This window comes from Cygnus atratus, chromosome 19 (genome assembly GCF_013377495.2).
Source record: "Cygnus atratus isolate AKBS03 ecotype Queensland, Australia chromosome 19, CAtr_DNAZoo_HiC_assembly, whole genome shotgun sequence".
Taxonomy (NCBI): Eukaryota; Metazoa; Chordata; class Aves; order Anseriformes; family Anatidae; genus Cygnus; species Cygnus atratus.
Window position 1 is genome coordinate 1792172 of NC_066380.1, and position 18233 is coordinate 1810404.

An 18233-nucleotide genomic window follows, 5' to 3' on the forward strand; every position below is an offset into this window, starting at 1 on the left:
AGCTCGTCTAATTAGCTCTGTTGTTCTTTTCCCCATGTTTCACCACGTTGCAAGTTCAGTTGAAGTTGCCACAAACTTAATCCTTCCATTCCTGCCATAAATTCACATTCTTAAGCTGTCTTTATTGTAGAGAGGAACAGCCTTGTGTGGGGAGTGATCTTCAAGACCTTAACATCTGACCTTTGTATAAACTCTTTTTCCTAAGAAATACTGGCAATACATCTCTGGATTTCTTCATCATATCTGCTGTACACCGTTTCCTTTGAAATGAAAATTCAATACAATAATCCGGCTATTATCTTCTGCATACTGTCGTGTAGTGCAGAATCACTGCACACAGTTCAGCGTTTTTTTTCCTAGCAAGAAAATTTTAGCTCTACGTTTTTTAAAACACTGAGAAAACAAAAAAAAAAAAAAAAAAAAACAAACACACACACCGAAGAAACAATCTACCTTGCAGAGGTGGTGGGAAGCCCACATCAGTGCTATGATTGCAAACAAATTCATCACTCATCCAAAGAGTGCTCTGGTTGTAGGCCTTTAACAACTTCCTTTATATTGTGGCTATTAAAGAGAGCACGAGCCCAGGACGGCGGAAGTTGAGTTGTATTCCTGAGCTTATTTGAGGGCTTTGGGGATTCCTTTTGGTTAGCATTCAGTTAAGCCAAAAAGTCAGACTCCATTTCAGGGAGGATAGTACTTCCTTAACAAAATCTGGAAAGCTTGTTTGTACAGCCTCACCCTAATGCTCCAAGTGTTCGTTACCACATTTGACACAAAGGGATAAATTCATCAACAGCATTTCTCATTAGTATAGGTAGGCACATACATAAATTTGCCTATATAGTGATGGTGTGTGCTGTTTCCTTTCCTTGAAGTGAATCTTGTTTGCTTGTGGAGTTAATATGGGTGAATTAAGCTTGATTTCTGAACATCAGAAGATGATGGATATGTTATTTAAGATTGGATTGGCAGCAACATCAGCTTCCACAGAAAACCTTTGGATTTTATTACAGACAAGAAAAGATACACTAATATATCATCAGTGATGACAATGATAACATGTCTGGCAAGGTTTTCTGTTCAGCCTGCTGAAGGGAACCATTTTTTTTTTTTTGTGAAATATTAGCTATGTTTTTCACATTGTAACATTTACTCCAAGTACATCTTTGTTTCAGTGCTTACTTACACAGAAGTCTTTGCTTGAGGAGTTGGCTTCCTATGAACATGTGGACAAAAGGATCAGGATGTCAGAGCAGAACTCCAGTTTCCGATAATGTGCAACAACACACAGTGCTTTCCATTTTTACACTATCAACTAACTGTTTAGGTGAAGCTTACGTTTAGGGAAACCTTCATAGAAAATTATCCAGTACCAAGCAGGACAGTGGAGCAAATTTTCATTAAATGGTTAATAGCTAGGCGTCAGTGATAAGCATGTGTGTTTCACTTGCAACTCAAAAACGTGGGTTTTTGACCTTTTAAGAAGTTGTGGATCACTGTAGTTTATATTCAAACTGATAAATTTGTAACATGGTTGTAGCACAAAAGTTTAAAAGGAATTCCAAATGGAAGATACCTTTAAAATAATGGTGGTTATGCATATTTTGCCATTTATGTCTGTTATATGATCAACTTTTGCAGTATTTAATGAAGTGTCTTCTGTGTGTGTGTATGTAATAGGTTCGGCCTCCAAGACCTCACGTTGTTAAGAGACCCAAGAGCAACATTGCTGTGGAAGGACGAAGGACTTCAGTTTCTAGTCCAGAACAGTAAGTACTTACGTACTTTGCAGCTTTGCTTAATTTTAAACTAAAAAAAAAAGGGCGGGGGGGGGGGGGGGGAGAGAATGAACTACAAACCAAAATAATTTTTTAATGATAAAAAGCTTGGTTTAGAATTTTTGGAGGAGGAATGAGGAAGCATGCAGTAGTACTTTCCAAATGCCCAGTGCTGAGGCAGTGCAGCAGGAAATCACATTGGAACTGGACTAGAGGGCCACAAGATGGTTGCACTGATCTAATCTGTCACAGAGATTGCCTTGTCATTCATCTCTTAACTGCAGCACAAAGTGATGCATTTGTCATAGACATTTTGCAGTACTTGCTTGTGTCCCAGTCTGTGGTGGCTTTATTCTCAGTAAAGTGAAATGCTTTAGCTGGTGACCAAGATTATGGGATAATTGCTGTATCTGAAGGTACTCAAATCCCATAAGAAGAAAAATGGTTTACATTTTTGATCACACCTTTTTTCCACACATGTATCGCTACTGTCACCACTGTACATGAGGGAAAAAGAGGTGGAGGTTGGATATTTCTCCATCCTCATCCCCTTCCAAGTTACATGAATGTCTAAGTTTTTTCCCAGTCATTTTAGGATACGGGGAGTAGAATTCTGGCTTTTAGATAAAAATGAATGGTCACTTTAAATCCTACAGGTGCATTTATTCATTTTATAGTGGAATTTGGTTGCCCTCTTGTGGAATAGATTGCAAATCCTGCAAAAGGGCTCATGCTTATACAGGGTGCTAGCTGTCCCTACACAAAGATTAAAGGGTTTTTTAAATATTTTTTTTCTTAACGTATAATACAATGACTCCCTGCATGGCTGATATACTAGGTTTAAACTTGGTTTTAATTCAGCTGTTTTCATGAACTATGAACTTTTTGTTTTGTAAAAATGGTTGGTACCAAAGATAAGATGATTCTTTATAGCTATAAACTGACTTACTATTCCTCTTGATCATTTTAAATATCTAACTGTGTACTTAAAAGATCGTGTAAATGGCTTACCTAAGAAATAACTTGAGGCCAGTGTCTTTGAAATCGGTAAGGACTCACTAATCCTACCTTCTTTCCTTGGTGTTTACTTAAATTGATACTTTGAATAAGTGAAACATTTTTTAAATAGTAATAAAAGATTATCATGAGGTTTTCCAAAAACTTTTATTTTTTGTCCCTTTAGGAAATAATGTACCTATATTGTTCTGAGCTGAAAATATGCCAGTTGCTTTATCTTAATTAAAAAAAAAAAATATATATATATATATACATTTTTTCTCTCTTGGATAATCCTGGAATGAATGAAAACACTAGTTTATATTTTTGTTGTTGTTACTTGGTAGCGTTCTTACTGCAGATCAGAGGAGATTCTGTGAAAGCAGTGACAGTGCTGAGAGGGTGCTTTTCTTGACCTAAACTTGACCAAAATATTTCGCTTAATTGCACTGATTCAAAAGTTAATTATTAGCTAGTTATGCTCAGGTGCTCATATGTGGGATTTGTTTGTGAGGAGAAGCTTCCACTCAAGGAGAAGGTTCCTTTTATATTTAAAACTAATGCTATCTTTTTGGTATTGAATGATTGAAAATGAAAGCTTCGGGGACATTTCGCAGGATAGCGGATTCATTAGCTCAGACTGTGACTCCTGCGTCCTCCTGCCAGCTGGTGGAGACATCTCCGGGGCAGGGTGGCACTAACCACTGCGCAAGCCTCAACAGGAGCAAACTCATTTCAGTGCAGCCTGTTTTCCATTTGTGATGTTGCCTGACATCTGAAAAGTAAACTGTCACGTTAGGTGTCCTTTCAGTTGTTACATTCACTAATGCATTTTTTATGATATTAGGAAATATGTATCTTACCTTACATGAGTTAATTTTTTTAATCTATGCAAAAGAGCAACACTATTTTGGTTGTGTTGTGTGCTCGTTTTCTAATCAAACTTAAAACACAGGACAGTGGGAACAGTGACACCAAAGGACACACATATGTCAAATTTAATGACAAATTGTCATTAAATCTAAAATATATAATTTCTTTGTTTTATTTATTTATTTTAGTTATAAAATAACAGGAAGAATTTGCAGATGAGAGCTCAGAAAATGCTAGATTACCACCTAGGGAAATACTAAGCATGGGGGACATGTCTCCTTAAACATAAATTAGTTGTTCACAGAAATAAGGTGTTGCATTTTTAACAGATAGACAGGTTTCTGAGAGCTTTTTTTTACACCACAGCAAGATTTCCTATTAAATGTCGAATAGGCTTCCAGAGTGCTCTAGGATCTGTCTTCTGTAAGTACTGACTAGCTGGCGTCCAGGGCATGCAGAGTAGGAGGAAATTAAAATAGGAAATCAGAGGGTCAGGCTTACAATTAACAGCATGTCAAAAGGCTCTTGGGCTGGCTAAACCCATGTCAGTGCTGCAGCAGTTCATTATGGCTTTCCAGAACTCATGTAGGACTTAGTAGAGAAGCTAATGGCTTTTCCTTATATCATATGAATGAAAATAGGCTGCAGTGCAATAGTGGGTTATTACACTGAATTTAGTATGAAATCAGCATGATGGCTGTGTTAAATGATACAGGCTCATAAAGCCCATTAAATTCCAGTTGTTGTAACCAGGCTCTTGAAGCTCTGCCATACAGAACTTGCGTATGGTAAAGGTTTTCTATGGCATCACTGCAAGCAAGGATCTCCACTTAGAAAAAAAGCTAAACCAGCAAGTACCTATTTGAACAAGGGTGGCTGGAATCGAAAAGCAAATACCATAGGCTACAGAAGAGAGACTTGCTGTGTTGCTGTGGTTCCTCTACCATGAGAAAATTGATTTAGAAAAAGCTAGATATGATGAAGGTAGTGCCAAGAAGGCAGATGGCCCAGCAAAGGGATAGCAAACGGGCAAGAAATGTGCTGAGAGCAGTCGTGCTTTTTGTACCAGGCCAAGCAAGAACCTTAGCACAGGGTACCCCTTTGGGAACCCTGGTCCTCCTTCCTGGCTCTCCCACTTTTCCAATAGGATGGTGTACAAGAAACTTTAATTCTGGAGCTTATTTCTGCCATCTGGTTTGGAGTGAACCTACTGAACGTATGCAGCTTGCGTCTGTAGAGATACGGATATGATATCTGCAGGGGAAATTGGTGAAAATGTACTTATTGTTGTGAAATAGGATGATAATGTGAAGTGACTTTGTAGGATCTTGCATCTAGATCTATCAGAGCAGGCAGAGGTGTCATCCAGCTTGTTCCCACTTTAAATTCTTTGTTCCTATTTCCAACTTTCTAGAAAATGTGTAAAAAGTTCAGAAAAATTATAAAACAGTTAGCTACCTGCCTTTACTGGACACACTGATCAAAAGCTGTTGTTTCTGTTATCTAATTGAATGACTTGCGAGCTTTTTTTTTTTTGCTTTCATTTAAAATTTGCTTTATGCTAATATTTTAGTTTTTCTTGGAATATTCTGCTTCTATGAAAATTCACAGTATGCAAAGTGTCAATTTAAAAATAAAATATTTAATATTTTTGCTAGCTCGCACTCAGGTGTACTGAGTGTTCAGAATGTGCAGGAAGGAATTCCAGCGATGGGTGTATGCTTTGTTCATATTGAATAGTTATTAGGTAATCCCCTCAGTCCCAAGTCTCTTATTTCATACTGGAAAGAAAAAGCCAATGCATCCAAATCCCTCATTCTCTTCACTTTACTGTCTAAGAGGGACAAATTCCTTAATTCCCTAGAGTTGCCATATAGCTATTCTTTAAAATAAAAAATAAATCCTCCCTCAAATTTGGGAAGCCCATTTTTAGGAGAATAATGACAACAAGTCCATACTACCCCCTTTGTATCACAATCTCTGTAATCAGGAAAAAGCAAAACAGTTAATAAAATACACACATTTAATGTTCTCATAACTGAACTATTTTTTAAAATTATTACAGAATTCTCCTTATTAATGCTCAAATCCTGTACTCACATTTTCTGTATGTATTTTTTCTATCTCAAGTACATTTAGGTGTCAATTAAATTTGAAATATCTACATTTGTCAGCATTTCATTTTTGGCCAGTGTGATGTGCTGCTGATTTGTCCATGCATCCTGACACATGAAAAAAGCTCCTGAGATGCAGATCTTCCTCATTAAAAAAGAAACCCATACTATCATAATGCTACGCAGAGCCATGGAGCGCATCCCCAGCTTTATTGCACTGTGTTTCTGACATGATATTTAAAAAGGAACAGCCACGGCTGTCAGTACTGTCATATGCTAGTGCTAACCGAAGACATGTTAAACTAAACATTAGAAAGAGATCAGCAAGTCATCTGCATGGTAACTCAGCTAAGAGATTAGGTAGGCAGGAGCTGGTGCAGTCATGTGGAGATGATGAGGGTTGTAGCTGTGATGGACACATCCTTTTTTCCCCTCTAAGACTGCAGCAGTGCCTGCCTTGTAGCCGGGCTTGCTGTGACCTGCCTTTTCAGAGACAGCTCTTTGTGTAGGAAATTCTAGCAAGTGGTGGGTGGCAGACTGCAGGAGAGTTGGCGAATTGGGTTAATGAGGGAATAGGTACTTTTTTTGGATTCTACTGCCTCAAGCTAATAAAAAATTTAAACTTGGACAATTTTAGACTGTTCATCACTTATCTTTGACCAAAATGTTTTTTAGAGCACACTAACAGTGAAACTTAAGTGCTTTCTTTTTTCTAATTAGGAGATCCTACTTTCATTTAAGGAGTCTTGCAGCAGCAACAAGAACGTGCATATTAATTAATGTGCTATAAATGCAATCTTATTGCAATGATCTGCACTCAAGTGCAACGGATGATTTAGGAAAAAGGATACCGTCTTATTTTTTCATAGCTAGTTCCCAGTTTACTTAATACATACACACAGACACAATGCATTTGATTTTAGCATAGTCTGAAGGCAAACAAAAGGTATCAAAGGCAGTGCTTTAAGGGCAACTGCACCAGTGCATCTCTTACATGCAGCTACCAAACATAATGTGTCAGCAAGATATGTGGAAATTCAGTATTGGTGTTGATTTCAGGAAAACAATTCTAAATTTGCTTGAATCATGTTAAATGTTAACTTATTCTCCTAAGAGAAAAATAAAATATGCATATATAAGTTCAAAAAATAAATATTTTAAAAGAATCTTTGATTTCTAAAATCATTTTAGGTGGAGACATTTGTTAATGTAAATTGAATTTTGGAGGTAATAGCCTTTCTTTTATTAAAAACAACAGACAAAAATTGTTACAGCAAATTTTTCCTAATGCAGTGGCAGCTCCTCACTTTCCCTGGATGCCTATTACAGCATGAGAGGAAAAGAACAGCTATGCAACAGCTTTAATTGGTGTACCACAGACTATGATTTAACACTATCAGCTGCATCTGCTGCCACCACTATTTTAGACTTTTTATTAATTAGCTCTGACCTGATTGTGAATAAACATTTATTCACAGTGGCAGTTTCAGCCCTATTGAGCTGTCGCTTGCAGTGGCCAACTTCTCTTTTTCTTGACCTGATGTTTTGGACTGCTTTTCATATCTTTATTATATAGTTATTTGGCAATTGAGACAAAAGAACTAAGAAACAACAAAAGCTGCTTATGAATACAAGAGCAAATAGAGGTAGTTTGCTAGTATGTCTGTACTATAAAGATGATAAATCAAATTCTTTCTCTTTTTGCCTCTGCTATCGGTCCTGTTCTGATTTTAGCATATCCTCCTCTTACCAGGGATACACACAGTGATAAGAGATACTAGCATTGTTCTACCTTCTTTACAGGATCAGGACATATCCTTTGTTCCACATGATGAGCCTGACTCTGCTTATTCTGAAATAATGAACTTTACTGTGGACATCAGTAGTAGCAAAATTAGGTTCCTATCTCAATTTTTGTGTGTTGCTTTGTGTCCTTCACAATGTGTTTTGGTTCACTAAAATAGCTAGGATATTCTCAGTGATACGTGGTTGACAAAATGAAGATGTTTGGGAAGAGGCCTCATTTGGGGCAATGTTTGCTTTTATGACCCTAGTGATTTCTTTTCCAGACGTGCAGATGATGATACTCTATAGCAACATCCATCAATGTTCATCAGCCTGTGGCTTGGTCCATAAGACATATGGAAGTGGTTTATAGTGCTGTTGAAAAGAGGTTTTCTCCTGTTGTTGTTTTTTTTTTTTTTTTTCATTTCCACTTGTGCACACTTAGATATGCCAGAATACAACAGAAATGGTGAGGAAAAAAAATAAAATAAAAACCGAGAGTATTTTCTATATAATAAGCACATATAATTTTGACGGCACTACATGATGTTGTCCTTGAGTTTTAGCAGATAAAAAAGCACTGAGCTATGGGTGTAGAGTCCTCTGATTAGTATTGGTAGATCTCGATGTGCTTTTACTGCTTTCAGTTACTTGTGAAGCATTTGTCTCAATATTTCATTTGTGGGAATGTATTTTCTATAAGCTCTTTTGCGATCCAGAGCTTCAGTGTTTCAGAGGGAATAAACAGTGGCTGTTCCTTTGTACTTTACTTAAGATTAGGATATTTTAGTGTTACAGATGAGGCAGTAATTGTTATTAATTTCTTCACACTTTTCAACCTCTTGGTTCCGGTGTATTTCCATTTAAGTACTCTGCTCCTGTGCTCTTTCCTGTTCTTCTAAAGCTGATAGTGCATTTAGTTGTTTAAAGCAGTGATAGCTGCTTTAGAGTCAAGGGTAGAAGCTTCTATTGTATATAGAAAAGAGTAATTCACTGGTTTTAAGGTTAAAACAAAGTGAATCAATGGATAGCTACAATAAAGAATAGAAAAATATTCAAAATTTCAGCAATCCTAAAATATTTTTCTTTTACCCCCCAACCAGTGTACATTTACCTGAATAGTCATTCAGAGTTAGTTTTACACTCAAGAATTTTGCCATTGTCTTCATGAGGTAGAAGTGCAAATCCTGCATATCTGACCTCTGTGTATAAAAATAAAGATGACTAATAGATTCTTGTCAAAAGTCTGGTGAAATGGTTGGGGTTGTTTTGTTTGTTTTTTATTAGAGTTCAAGTGTGTTTCCAGAGGCACATATGATATCAAATACATACAAGACTGCACAGCAGCACAGCATGCTATTATTTGTTCAGCTTCTGGATATGCTGGAATTTTTAAGATGATGTTAATATTTGCCCTTGTTCTGTAATACTTGAAGCCTATTATGACCAATCTATTTGTCTCTATTTTTTTTTTTTTTTTGCTTTAATGACTGTACTCTTCTATTTGTGCTGCTTAGTCTTCCAAATAGGTATCCCCAGCTCTTTTCTTCAATTGCATGTTTGATATCAGCCCGAGTAAACAAGTTTAAAGAATACCCAAATCTCTAGAAAGTGCAGTGGAGGAATTGTGGGTTTCTGTATTGGCTTCTTTTGCAATGTGGATCTGATTGCAGGTCCTAGTACCCTTCCCAACCAGACAACACCCTAGACATTTTTAGAAGAGTTATATTTTCTGCCTTGAAAGTAGAGCTTAACATGAGTCTGCAGAGCTCTTTACAGTGGCAGTCAGTCATTCAGAAATTATTTAGAGCCTACGACTCACTTGGTTTTCTCTCTCCTCTGCAGCTTTGAATGTGACAACTTGGTAACTTACTTTTCTCTCCCTGTTTCCCCCAGCCTTGTAAAGCCTATGCGACACTATACAGTCTTCCTCTCTGAGGACTCTTCTGATGATGAATTTCAGCAGGAAGAGGATCCTGTCTCTGGCTTCTCTGAAAACTTTTTCTTCTCTGCTCCTTTTGAATGGTCTATCCTTTATTCTTTCATTGTATTAATTCAGTCTTTAAACAATAGTTTTTGCATTGGTCAGGGTGCCTGCTCCTATACTTGGAATTTTGGAAATACTCCTGCAGTCTTTATACAGCACTTGATGAATGTTCCGCGTTTCTCCCGCTTGTTTGTTTTGGTATTTAGAGGCATGCAAAAGCATACTACTGCATGAATCAGTATGCAGCAATGCACAGCTTTATTGTTTTCTGTTCAACCTGAGCTGTGTGGGAGGTAACCCTTCCACTTGCCCTTTGTTCCAATGTGCCGCTTGTGTTCCTGTCCAAACCTTCTGCCGTTCTTCTTTGTACAGTGCTAACTGTGCTTTTTGGATTGTCCTGTGAGCTTTATTTCAGTGCAGTCATCAGCTTTTTCCAGTTTCACTTGCTTGATCGCAGCCTCTCTGTTCTGTCAAGTACTAGATCCTCAGTGACTCAGGGGAGTCGTCATGCAGACATCCTTCCAAGGGTTTAGAGTACAACCTGACCTTAAATTATACAACAGATAGCAAGCGACTTGTTGAGTTTACTCACTGTATTATTTGTATGCAACCTTTTCATTTGTAAGTTGTTGCAGATTGGTAAATTCCCAAACCTTCTTAACTACGTCTTGCCTAGTTTTGAAACACGGTGCTGAGCAGCTCAGCTGTATCGCATCTACAGGAACTGTATGTGTGAGCCTTGGCTTCAGGACTCAGCCATCTCCCCTAGGCACCTGTGCTAGAAGAAGGAGCGTTGCCTGTCAGCTCCTGTTTCCCTGGCCAGACTGCCCAGGGGCCCCAGTGCATCTTTTTGAGATACACTGTCACGTGGAGGGAGGTGCATGCGGATTCAGGCGTGCTAAATAACCTCATACTGCATATTTGAGCAGAGCACCCCAGAGGGCACTCTCGAGGTAAGGCCTCACTGACAGTCATCCAGAGGATTTGCTCGTCCTACCTCACCTGCCAGATAATTTCTAGGTGGAGAAAGGGACAGGAATTGCAGTGAACTACATGCATTCTTTTAACAAAATCCCTTAATGGCTTGACCAGAAGCTGCAGAAAGAGGTGCCATAGTACTGTGAGCTGCTGCTTCAGAAATCTGTGGGATGCCAGATCGAGGCAGTTCTGGGTACTGGAAGATTGATTGATGCCCCATCACATCCGAGTGCTTGGAACCTGCCAGCTGCAGTTGTGTTAGACTAGGCTGGAGGAAAGGGCTGCCAGTTTGATACTGGAGCATCCAGTTGCTGAATTCATTGGTGCCCTTCTGGCCATGCTGCCTCCTGCTCTCCCTCACCTTGTTTGTGCCCCCAGCGCTGCTGCAGCCGTGCCTCGGGTGCGATGCTGTCTGCACCCTACATTTCCATGGAGCTGCAGATTAGGAGTGAGAGCAAAGCTCCTAAATTGCAGACCAAGCTAACAGCACTGCGAGAAACAAGGTGGGAACAACATTAGTGGCATGATGGCAACCCCTGTGATGCAGAAGGGGGGTTCAGAGAGCAACAGGGAAGGGACATGACTGCAAGCAGCTGGGCACAAATAGACAGACTGTATAGGATCAGTAGCAAAGGGCAAGAAAAATGTTCATGCACTCTTGTGTTTAGGGTAAGGGAGGCCAGGCTACCAAAATGATTTCTGTGCAAAAGATTCCTCATGGTTTTGGTATTTCTTGCAGTGTGATCAAATGCTTTGCAGATGAGCACATATAATGCAAGAGACTAAAGATACAACCAAGATTTGCAAGATCACACTCTTCCTGAGGACATGTACCATCAGCTGTCTGTCTTGTACTTGCATTATTATACTCTTGTGTTCCTAGCTGAATGCCTATTTATTTGTTGATGAAGGAAATAAGGACTGTTAAGAAATTTGCATGATATAGATGTGTTATAATAAAATATGGAAAGAAGAGGAGGGTTCTTCCATATTATCTTTGTTTTTGGAGGTCTCACAAATATTTTCTTTTAATTGAAATCTTGTTTAAATGCCACGGTAAAACTGGCTGCCAGTCAAATGCCAATCACCACAGATATGTGTGTCACTTCTTGTTATTAATTGGATGTGCATGATGCTGCTGTTCTCTGTACACAGAACTGATATGCAAATCTGCTGTTCATTTTTTTTGCTGAGGTACGTGCAAGAAAAGCATGTTGCTAACTTGGCCTTGGCTTTAAATGTAAAATAGGTGTCTTCATAATGAATTGTGTTGTTTCTTGATAAGATGACACCAGTATAATCATTGGAACTCTGCACAGTATTCCCAATTATTGCAGGAAAACACTGAATTATGTTTCAAGCTGAGTTAGCTTGAAACAAGTGAATGTAAGTGCCTGCAGAACACAGAGCAGTTTGTGGTGTGCTTGCTCTGACTTCCTGCCTAGAAGGACTGAGCACAGCAACAGCCATCTGCCTGGGTGGGAAGGGCCAGCCTGTCAAAATGGAGAGCTAGCATCCGGTTATTCCTGCTCAGAGAGACTTGGCTCATCAGTCTGTCTCTAACTGCATAATCACAGCTTTCCTCTGAGTACTTCCCACTTACATCTTTTTCCTTTCTGAAAACTCTTCGAGTGCCAAGTCATCTTTGTATGTCCTGCCCTCAGTCACTTTGTTCACACACCTGCTGTTCACAAGCCACTGTAATTTGCTACCCAAAAACTTTTTGTAAAGCCATCCAACTCCTTGCTAAATACTTGTTCTGAAAAAAAATATGAAAAAGACAATTTGCAACTTGATTTCTGTTTTCTTGTCTCATAGGCCTCAGCCATACCGGGCCCTGAAAGAGTCTGATAGTGCTGATGGGGAAGAGGCTGTCAGTCCAGAAAAGGCAAAAGAGCCTCTGCCTCCAAGTCCTCTCCTCTCAAGCAACACCACAGAAATCAACCTCCTTGAAGACATTTTCCCTAACTTAGAAGTAGAAACACAGTCTCAGCCTCTCAGCCAGGCTAAGAGCCTAGAAGACCTGCGGACTCCCAAAGAAGATGGACGTCAGCGATGCACGTTTGACTACCAGGTTTGGACAGGTTTTCATATGCCCTGGGGGAATTTGCACAGAACTAGGGCTGTCTGTCTTCGATTATTCTTTGAGAAATATTTTCATAATATTGGGTAGGTGCATCCAATTTCCAGCCCTCTGTCCATGTGTTTTGAAATTGATTTCAGAATTAAGAAATTATTGAAGTGGGCCTCAGTTGTAAAACAGTAACTTTTTTCTAGTAGAACTACAGTCTTTACTTCTAAAGCAAAAAATACTTGCATATTCCTCAGAATCTGTTTTTTCCTATGGCTATCACACGCTGTTATCTTTGAAGCTGATGCTCAAAAGTGAGAAGGAATAGAAGGGAATTTTCTGGTCTCCTTGAAATTGCATGTTTTTAATGACCTTCTTTTAATGTGGACATTTTGGTGTAGGTATCAGTTGAACAAACTAGATTGTTGAAGAGGAATGTTCTTCATGAAGAATATCACTGAATATATGCATTTGAGAAAGTGACAAACTAAAACAGACTAAGAGATATTCATGTGACATGAAAGAAAAGGATGTCGTTTCTACCTTAAAATAATATTTAATTTTGTGTTGCATCGCTTCACATATTTCGTTTGACTGCTTTTTCTATACAACAATTAAACCTTCTCCAATTCGGTACCTTAGATATAGCTGCATACTCCTTACGTGGCTCTCAAGAGATGCCACAAGGTATCACAGCTGAACAACTCATTAGAGGCAAAGCTGGAATTAAAACTGCAGAGTCCCGCTTCTGCTTTCCTGTTTGTCCCTCTGGGCTGCATGCAATTGTTCCTCTCCTTCTAGTGTTCACACTCTGCAGACAGATCCTCCTCCACTCATAGCCTGTCGTCACTTTAGGATCGGTGTTGTGAGAAGATCTGTGAAAGCTAACATTGTTTTCTTGCAGAGAATGGAACTTGGTGTTGCTGAGAGGAACAGGATTGTACCACCCATGAAGCTGTCTCACCCTTACAACAAGCTGTGGAGTATGGGTCACGATGATATGGCTATTCCTACCAAGTATTCCCAAAGCTCACCAGAACGACCCCTGACTGCACTTGGTAACATGCCGCCAATCACAAGGAGACCCCGGAGCAGAGACAGCATTCTGGCTCGTGTGGAAAAGGATGAATCAAATCCTGCCACTCAAGGGAACATCACCATTCCTAGGCCACAGGGAAGAAAGACTCCTGAACTGGGGATAGTGCCACCACCGCCAGCACCCAGGGCTTCCAAGCATCAGATTCCAGCTGGGCCAACAGAAACTCTTACCACCCATGCTACAGGACGTAGCCATTTGGTTTCAGATCTTATCCCAGAGCCCTTCGGAGTTGGTAGGGTGTCCTTAGACCCTGAAGTCCAGCAGTCTGTAAATTATTCCTCTCATTCATCTCAGCTTTTGTCCAGTGCTACCAGCACTGCAGAGATGCTCCAACCCGTCAAGGTGAAGACAGACAATACTGGTAATGAAAGTGACTACCTTCTTAACCTGCTGGATCCATTAAAAACAGCCAGCTGGCAAAGCAGTGGCCCACAGCAAGGCTCCTGCAGCCTGCAGAGCTCAGCCACTCCACCTTCTGGAGCGGGCTTTGCCTCAGTGGCAAGTGACTTTGTGCCTCCTCCAGCTGCACCATTTGTCCAGTCGCTCAGTTATCCTTCCCCAGTACTGCCACCTTTTTTACAGGCATCTCCTAATCCATTTACACAAACAGTGCCAGGAGCCCTGTCAGTGTCTCTTGTTAGACCCCCGAGGGGCTCTTTCACCCCCACCTTAGGTCATGCTTATAGCTCTAGCTTCATAACACCTAATTCTGGTTTCTACCCACCACAAAGACCTCAGCCAAACATTTCAACATTGTCCATGCCAAACTTGTTTAGCCAGGCTCCAGCTATGGCACCAGCTAGCTCCTTACTGCTGCAGAGCCACAGTGCTTCTCCAGCAAGCTCTCTACAGCCAGCGTGTTTAAGTGGTCCTTCTAAATCCAGAACATTACAGGTGGGCAAGTCCAGTTCCAAGGTAGATACCAAGCAAGTACTAGCTCTTCTGTCTAATGAACCTCCTTTGATCCCTTCCAGACCAGCTAAGGGCTTAGAGTCAATGTTGCAATCCTCAAAATCTGAGGAGACAAAAGATCCATTTGAAGATTTGTTAAAAAAGACAAAGCAAGATGTGTCATCCACACCAGGTAAGGTTGAACAGCTCAGAAAGCAATGGGAAACCTTTGAGTAGTGTTCCCGATGGCCTTTTGATGTCCCTTTGGAATTGACAGAGATTTTGTTTTTTTGAGCCAGCATAAAACCAAGCATTTCTTTTATGGCAGTCTGAGCCAGGATGGCTGCAGGACCATCACCATGCTGCAATTCCCACGATTGCTTTTTGCCCAGAGTTTGTTTTGCTGGGGAGTTCCCATGTTGTCCTTATCCCTGCAACTGTTTTCTCACTTTCTGCCACTGAAAACCCCATGACTTTTGCACTGACCAAAGCATGAAGGTAGTTGGGTTTTGGTTGATTTGGTTTGGTTTTCCACACGTAGCTTTTCAGACAGTACTACTGATGCAGAAGTTACTCCTGCCCTTGTATTTTCAGTCCTTAGCACAGCCAGGAGCATGACATAGCATGTTGTACTTGTGTTTTCTTGCTGCCTGTGTGAATGGTGTTCAGTTCAGTTTTTCTTGTGTTGCTTATATAGCTGTATTTTCCTTTCACATATAAAGTGCAGCAAACAAACCAGCTTTGTGGACTGCACTGAGTTAATCCATTAGGCTTAGTCTGACTGAGTTTGTCCTCTCTTGGAATACATTCATCTAGGTCATACTATTGGGCGAGCTTTTGTTGCAATATTTTTTTTTTTATTTCCCTCCCCCAGTAAACTTGACACTGAGAGGTAACAGGGACCTCTCTGGTGCAGAATTGTCGTAATTCCTTGTTGCAACAAAACCATAGCACAGAGCAGTTGCTCAGGGTTTGGTCCTGCATCTCTGTTGGGAAACCGGAAACACCAGCAATTGATTTTCTTTTGTTGTTGTTTATAATTTTTTTTGTTTGTTAAATACATCAGAAAATAGAGTCCATGAAGAGTATCCTAGTTCTTATGTATGTGTATGTTAATATTATATATAAATATTACATATGGCAGTATATGAATGGGATGTAACAATATCTTACTTGATTATTAAAAAAAAAAAAGAGAGAGAAAAAAATTGGGGTATAAAAGTCCCTGGCTCATGAGTTCAAGTTAAAAGCATACTGACAAGCTGCCCAAGTGCAGAGAGATTAAAGCCGCAGTGCTTGTCTGCACAGACAGAAATAAGACCAAGTAGAGCTAAGTGCTGTAATGCTGGAAGGCCAATGCATGGCAGCTGCCTGTCACTGCTGGACTTCAGAAGTGCTAACTGCTACCTTTAAGCAATGGGATTTCATTCTGGTCTGCAAGGCTCTCCAATCCTTCAGCCTGTCTTAAAACCCACGATCTTTATCCTGCTTTTGATGAGAACAGTTTGCTGGGCTAACGAAACATTAACTGGACCATGAAATGGACTGCGAGGTCACAAAGTACAAAAAAATGCAATGAGAAGGTTAAAGGGTACGTTCATTCTGATTTTCTAAGACACTTTTCTGTGGCAATAGTATTCTCAAGAAATTTCATATTAGTCTTAGCAACTCCTTTAAAACTTGCTGTCTCTGCAGTTATCATTTTTGTTTTACTTAAGTGGTGCTTTTTTGTTTTGTTTTGTATTTGGGCACAGTCCAATTTAAAACATGTTACTCCAGAAGACATAATCACATCGCCATTAAGCCTTTGGTAAAGGAAATCATTTTGGACACATGGGGAAATTCTTGTAAAGCTTTATCTGAATTATTTCCAATGTATCTATTTTACTCATATACTCTTGGAGGTTTTCTTACTCTAGTGTATGAAAATAGCTGTCTGTGCGTTTGAGTCTGTGCAATACAAAAGAAAAATACTCTTATTATCTGAAATGCCAACAGTTTGGGAAAGACCATAGTATTGCATTAATATTACTCTATTTCTGTAAAGCACTGTTACTCTTACAAGCCATTCAGTTGGATTTGTATTTTCTTTTTGTGTTGGAAGACAGATGGTTTTAGTATTGCATAGTAAAATATTTAAAGTCTAAGACAATAGCTCCATTTTATTTTATACAGTTTAGAATATGAACATTATATATAAATGCAGTCTGTAATTTTCAGATTTCCTTTACTATGAGCTAGATGATTAAAAACTTTTACAATTATAACGGATATGTACAAACACCAGATAGTTCTGCATATGCTGTGTAATTTGAATTTCACATACTTTTCTTTTTTTTTTTTTGGTCACACACCGATTATATATTGAGTAGGCATAATACACATGCTTAACTAAATAGGAAAACACAGGTAATTCTGTATCACTGCAAATCATTTTCAATCACTGATTATTTTGCTCTTCCCATATTGTATAGTATAATTAATTCCCAAATTAAATATTTTTTGAAGTTGCTCTTTTTAGTCGAACAAGCACTCTTGGATTTATTTTAAGTCAGTACTTTTAAGTGCTTCGTAACTAACATTTAATATAAATGGCATTAATCACCCTTCGTTTTATTTTGAAAGTGGGAAGGGTGGAGGTTGAACACACCTCTAAGATCAAGGGGTACAAGGCAGCACGGTGCTGGAGTTTGTGTCCTTCCTCACCTCCTGAATAGTTGTCTTAAACTCAGGAATTCCTGTAATGATTAAGCCCTAATAGTGCCAAACATAAACAAAGTGTGCCTGGGAGAGCAAGCTCAGATGTAAAACATTTCTTTTTCTGATGTAGAAGTATTTTTTGATAGTTGTAGTCATCTAGAAGTGCTACTTTTACCTCTTGTCTCTTAGTTTTCATCAATGGCTTTTAGGTCCATCTTTATACATTTGCCTGTACTGTCCATACTGTTTGCTTGTTTGGTACCACTTATTTGCAGATGTTTTCCTCTCTTAGAAATAGCATTTATTTAAAATTAAAAAAAAAAAAATGGGGGGGGAACCTAGAGTTTAAGAACTGTTGTAAACCCGTATTTATATTTTCACTTTATTGGGTTGGAAACATGTTAAACATTGGAATTGGAAGCTGTCAATCAGACCTACATTTTATCTATTATAGTGAAGGCTACACGTTATAACTACTATTACTTTGAATTACTCCCTAAAGGAAAACACTTTCTGTGCTGCAGTTCAACAGGCTGCTCCCCGAGCTCCGTCCGTGTAACGCTCTCCTGCCAGGAAAGGGCTTGCAGCTTGCCCTGCAGCGGGTGCAGCACTGCCACCAGACACTTACAAGGTAAGGAGTCCAGCTGGTCCCAGCCCCAGCTTCTGCCTCTTGTTGTACAGCTGGGGATTGCAGAAGAGATCTTCAGACCACTGGAGGGGAGATATCTGTGTAGGCTTTTGATGTAGGAAATGGTCTTCTAAAAGCTTAAATGAGACTTTCCTTTGATATTCAGTCCTGGTTCTCTCCAGACATGCTGGGTTAGATAGGGTGGTGCAGACAGGAGTGTTCGTCCCCTCTGGCTTTCTCCCTTCTCCTGGAAATTGCTGCCCCCCTTTTCTCCAGAATGGGATTTTTGCTGCTGCAGATATCTGTCCTGACTCAGGCCAGAGATCTACG

The 18233-nt window shown here is 39.5% G+C and overlaps 1 protein-coding gene across 5 annotated transcripts in view; it reads left to right on the plus strand.

The window, feature by feature from the left end:
- Positions 1 to 18233, plus strand: part of DENND1A (DENN domain containing 1A) — a 201384-nt gene that overhangs the window by 178051 nt on the left and 5100 nt on the right. For all 5 annotated transcript variants that reach the window (XM_035555442.2, XM_035555440.2, XM_035555441.2 and 2 more), the window contains 3 exons: positions 1684 to 1772; positions 12333 to 12588; positions 13490 to 17906. In XM_035555442.2, coding sequence (XP_035411335.1) covers positions 1684 to 1772; positions 12333 to 12588; positions 13490 to 14812 — 1668 coding nt within the window. In that variant the 3' untranslated portion in view covers positions 14813 to 17906. The remainder of the gene's footprint in view (positions 1 to 1683; positions 1773 to 12332; positions 12589 to 13489; positions 17907 to 18233) is intronic.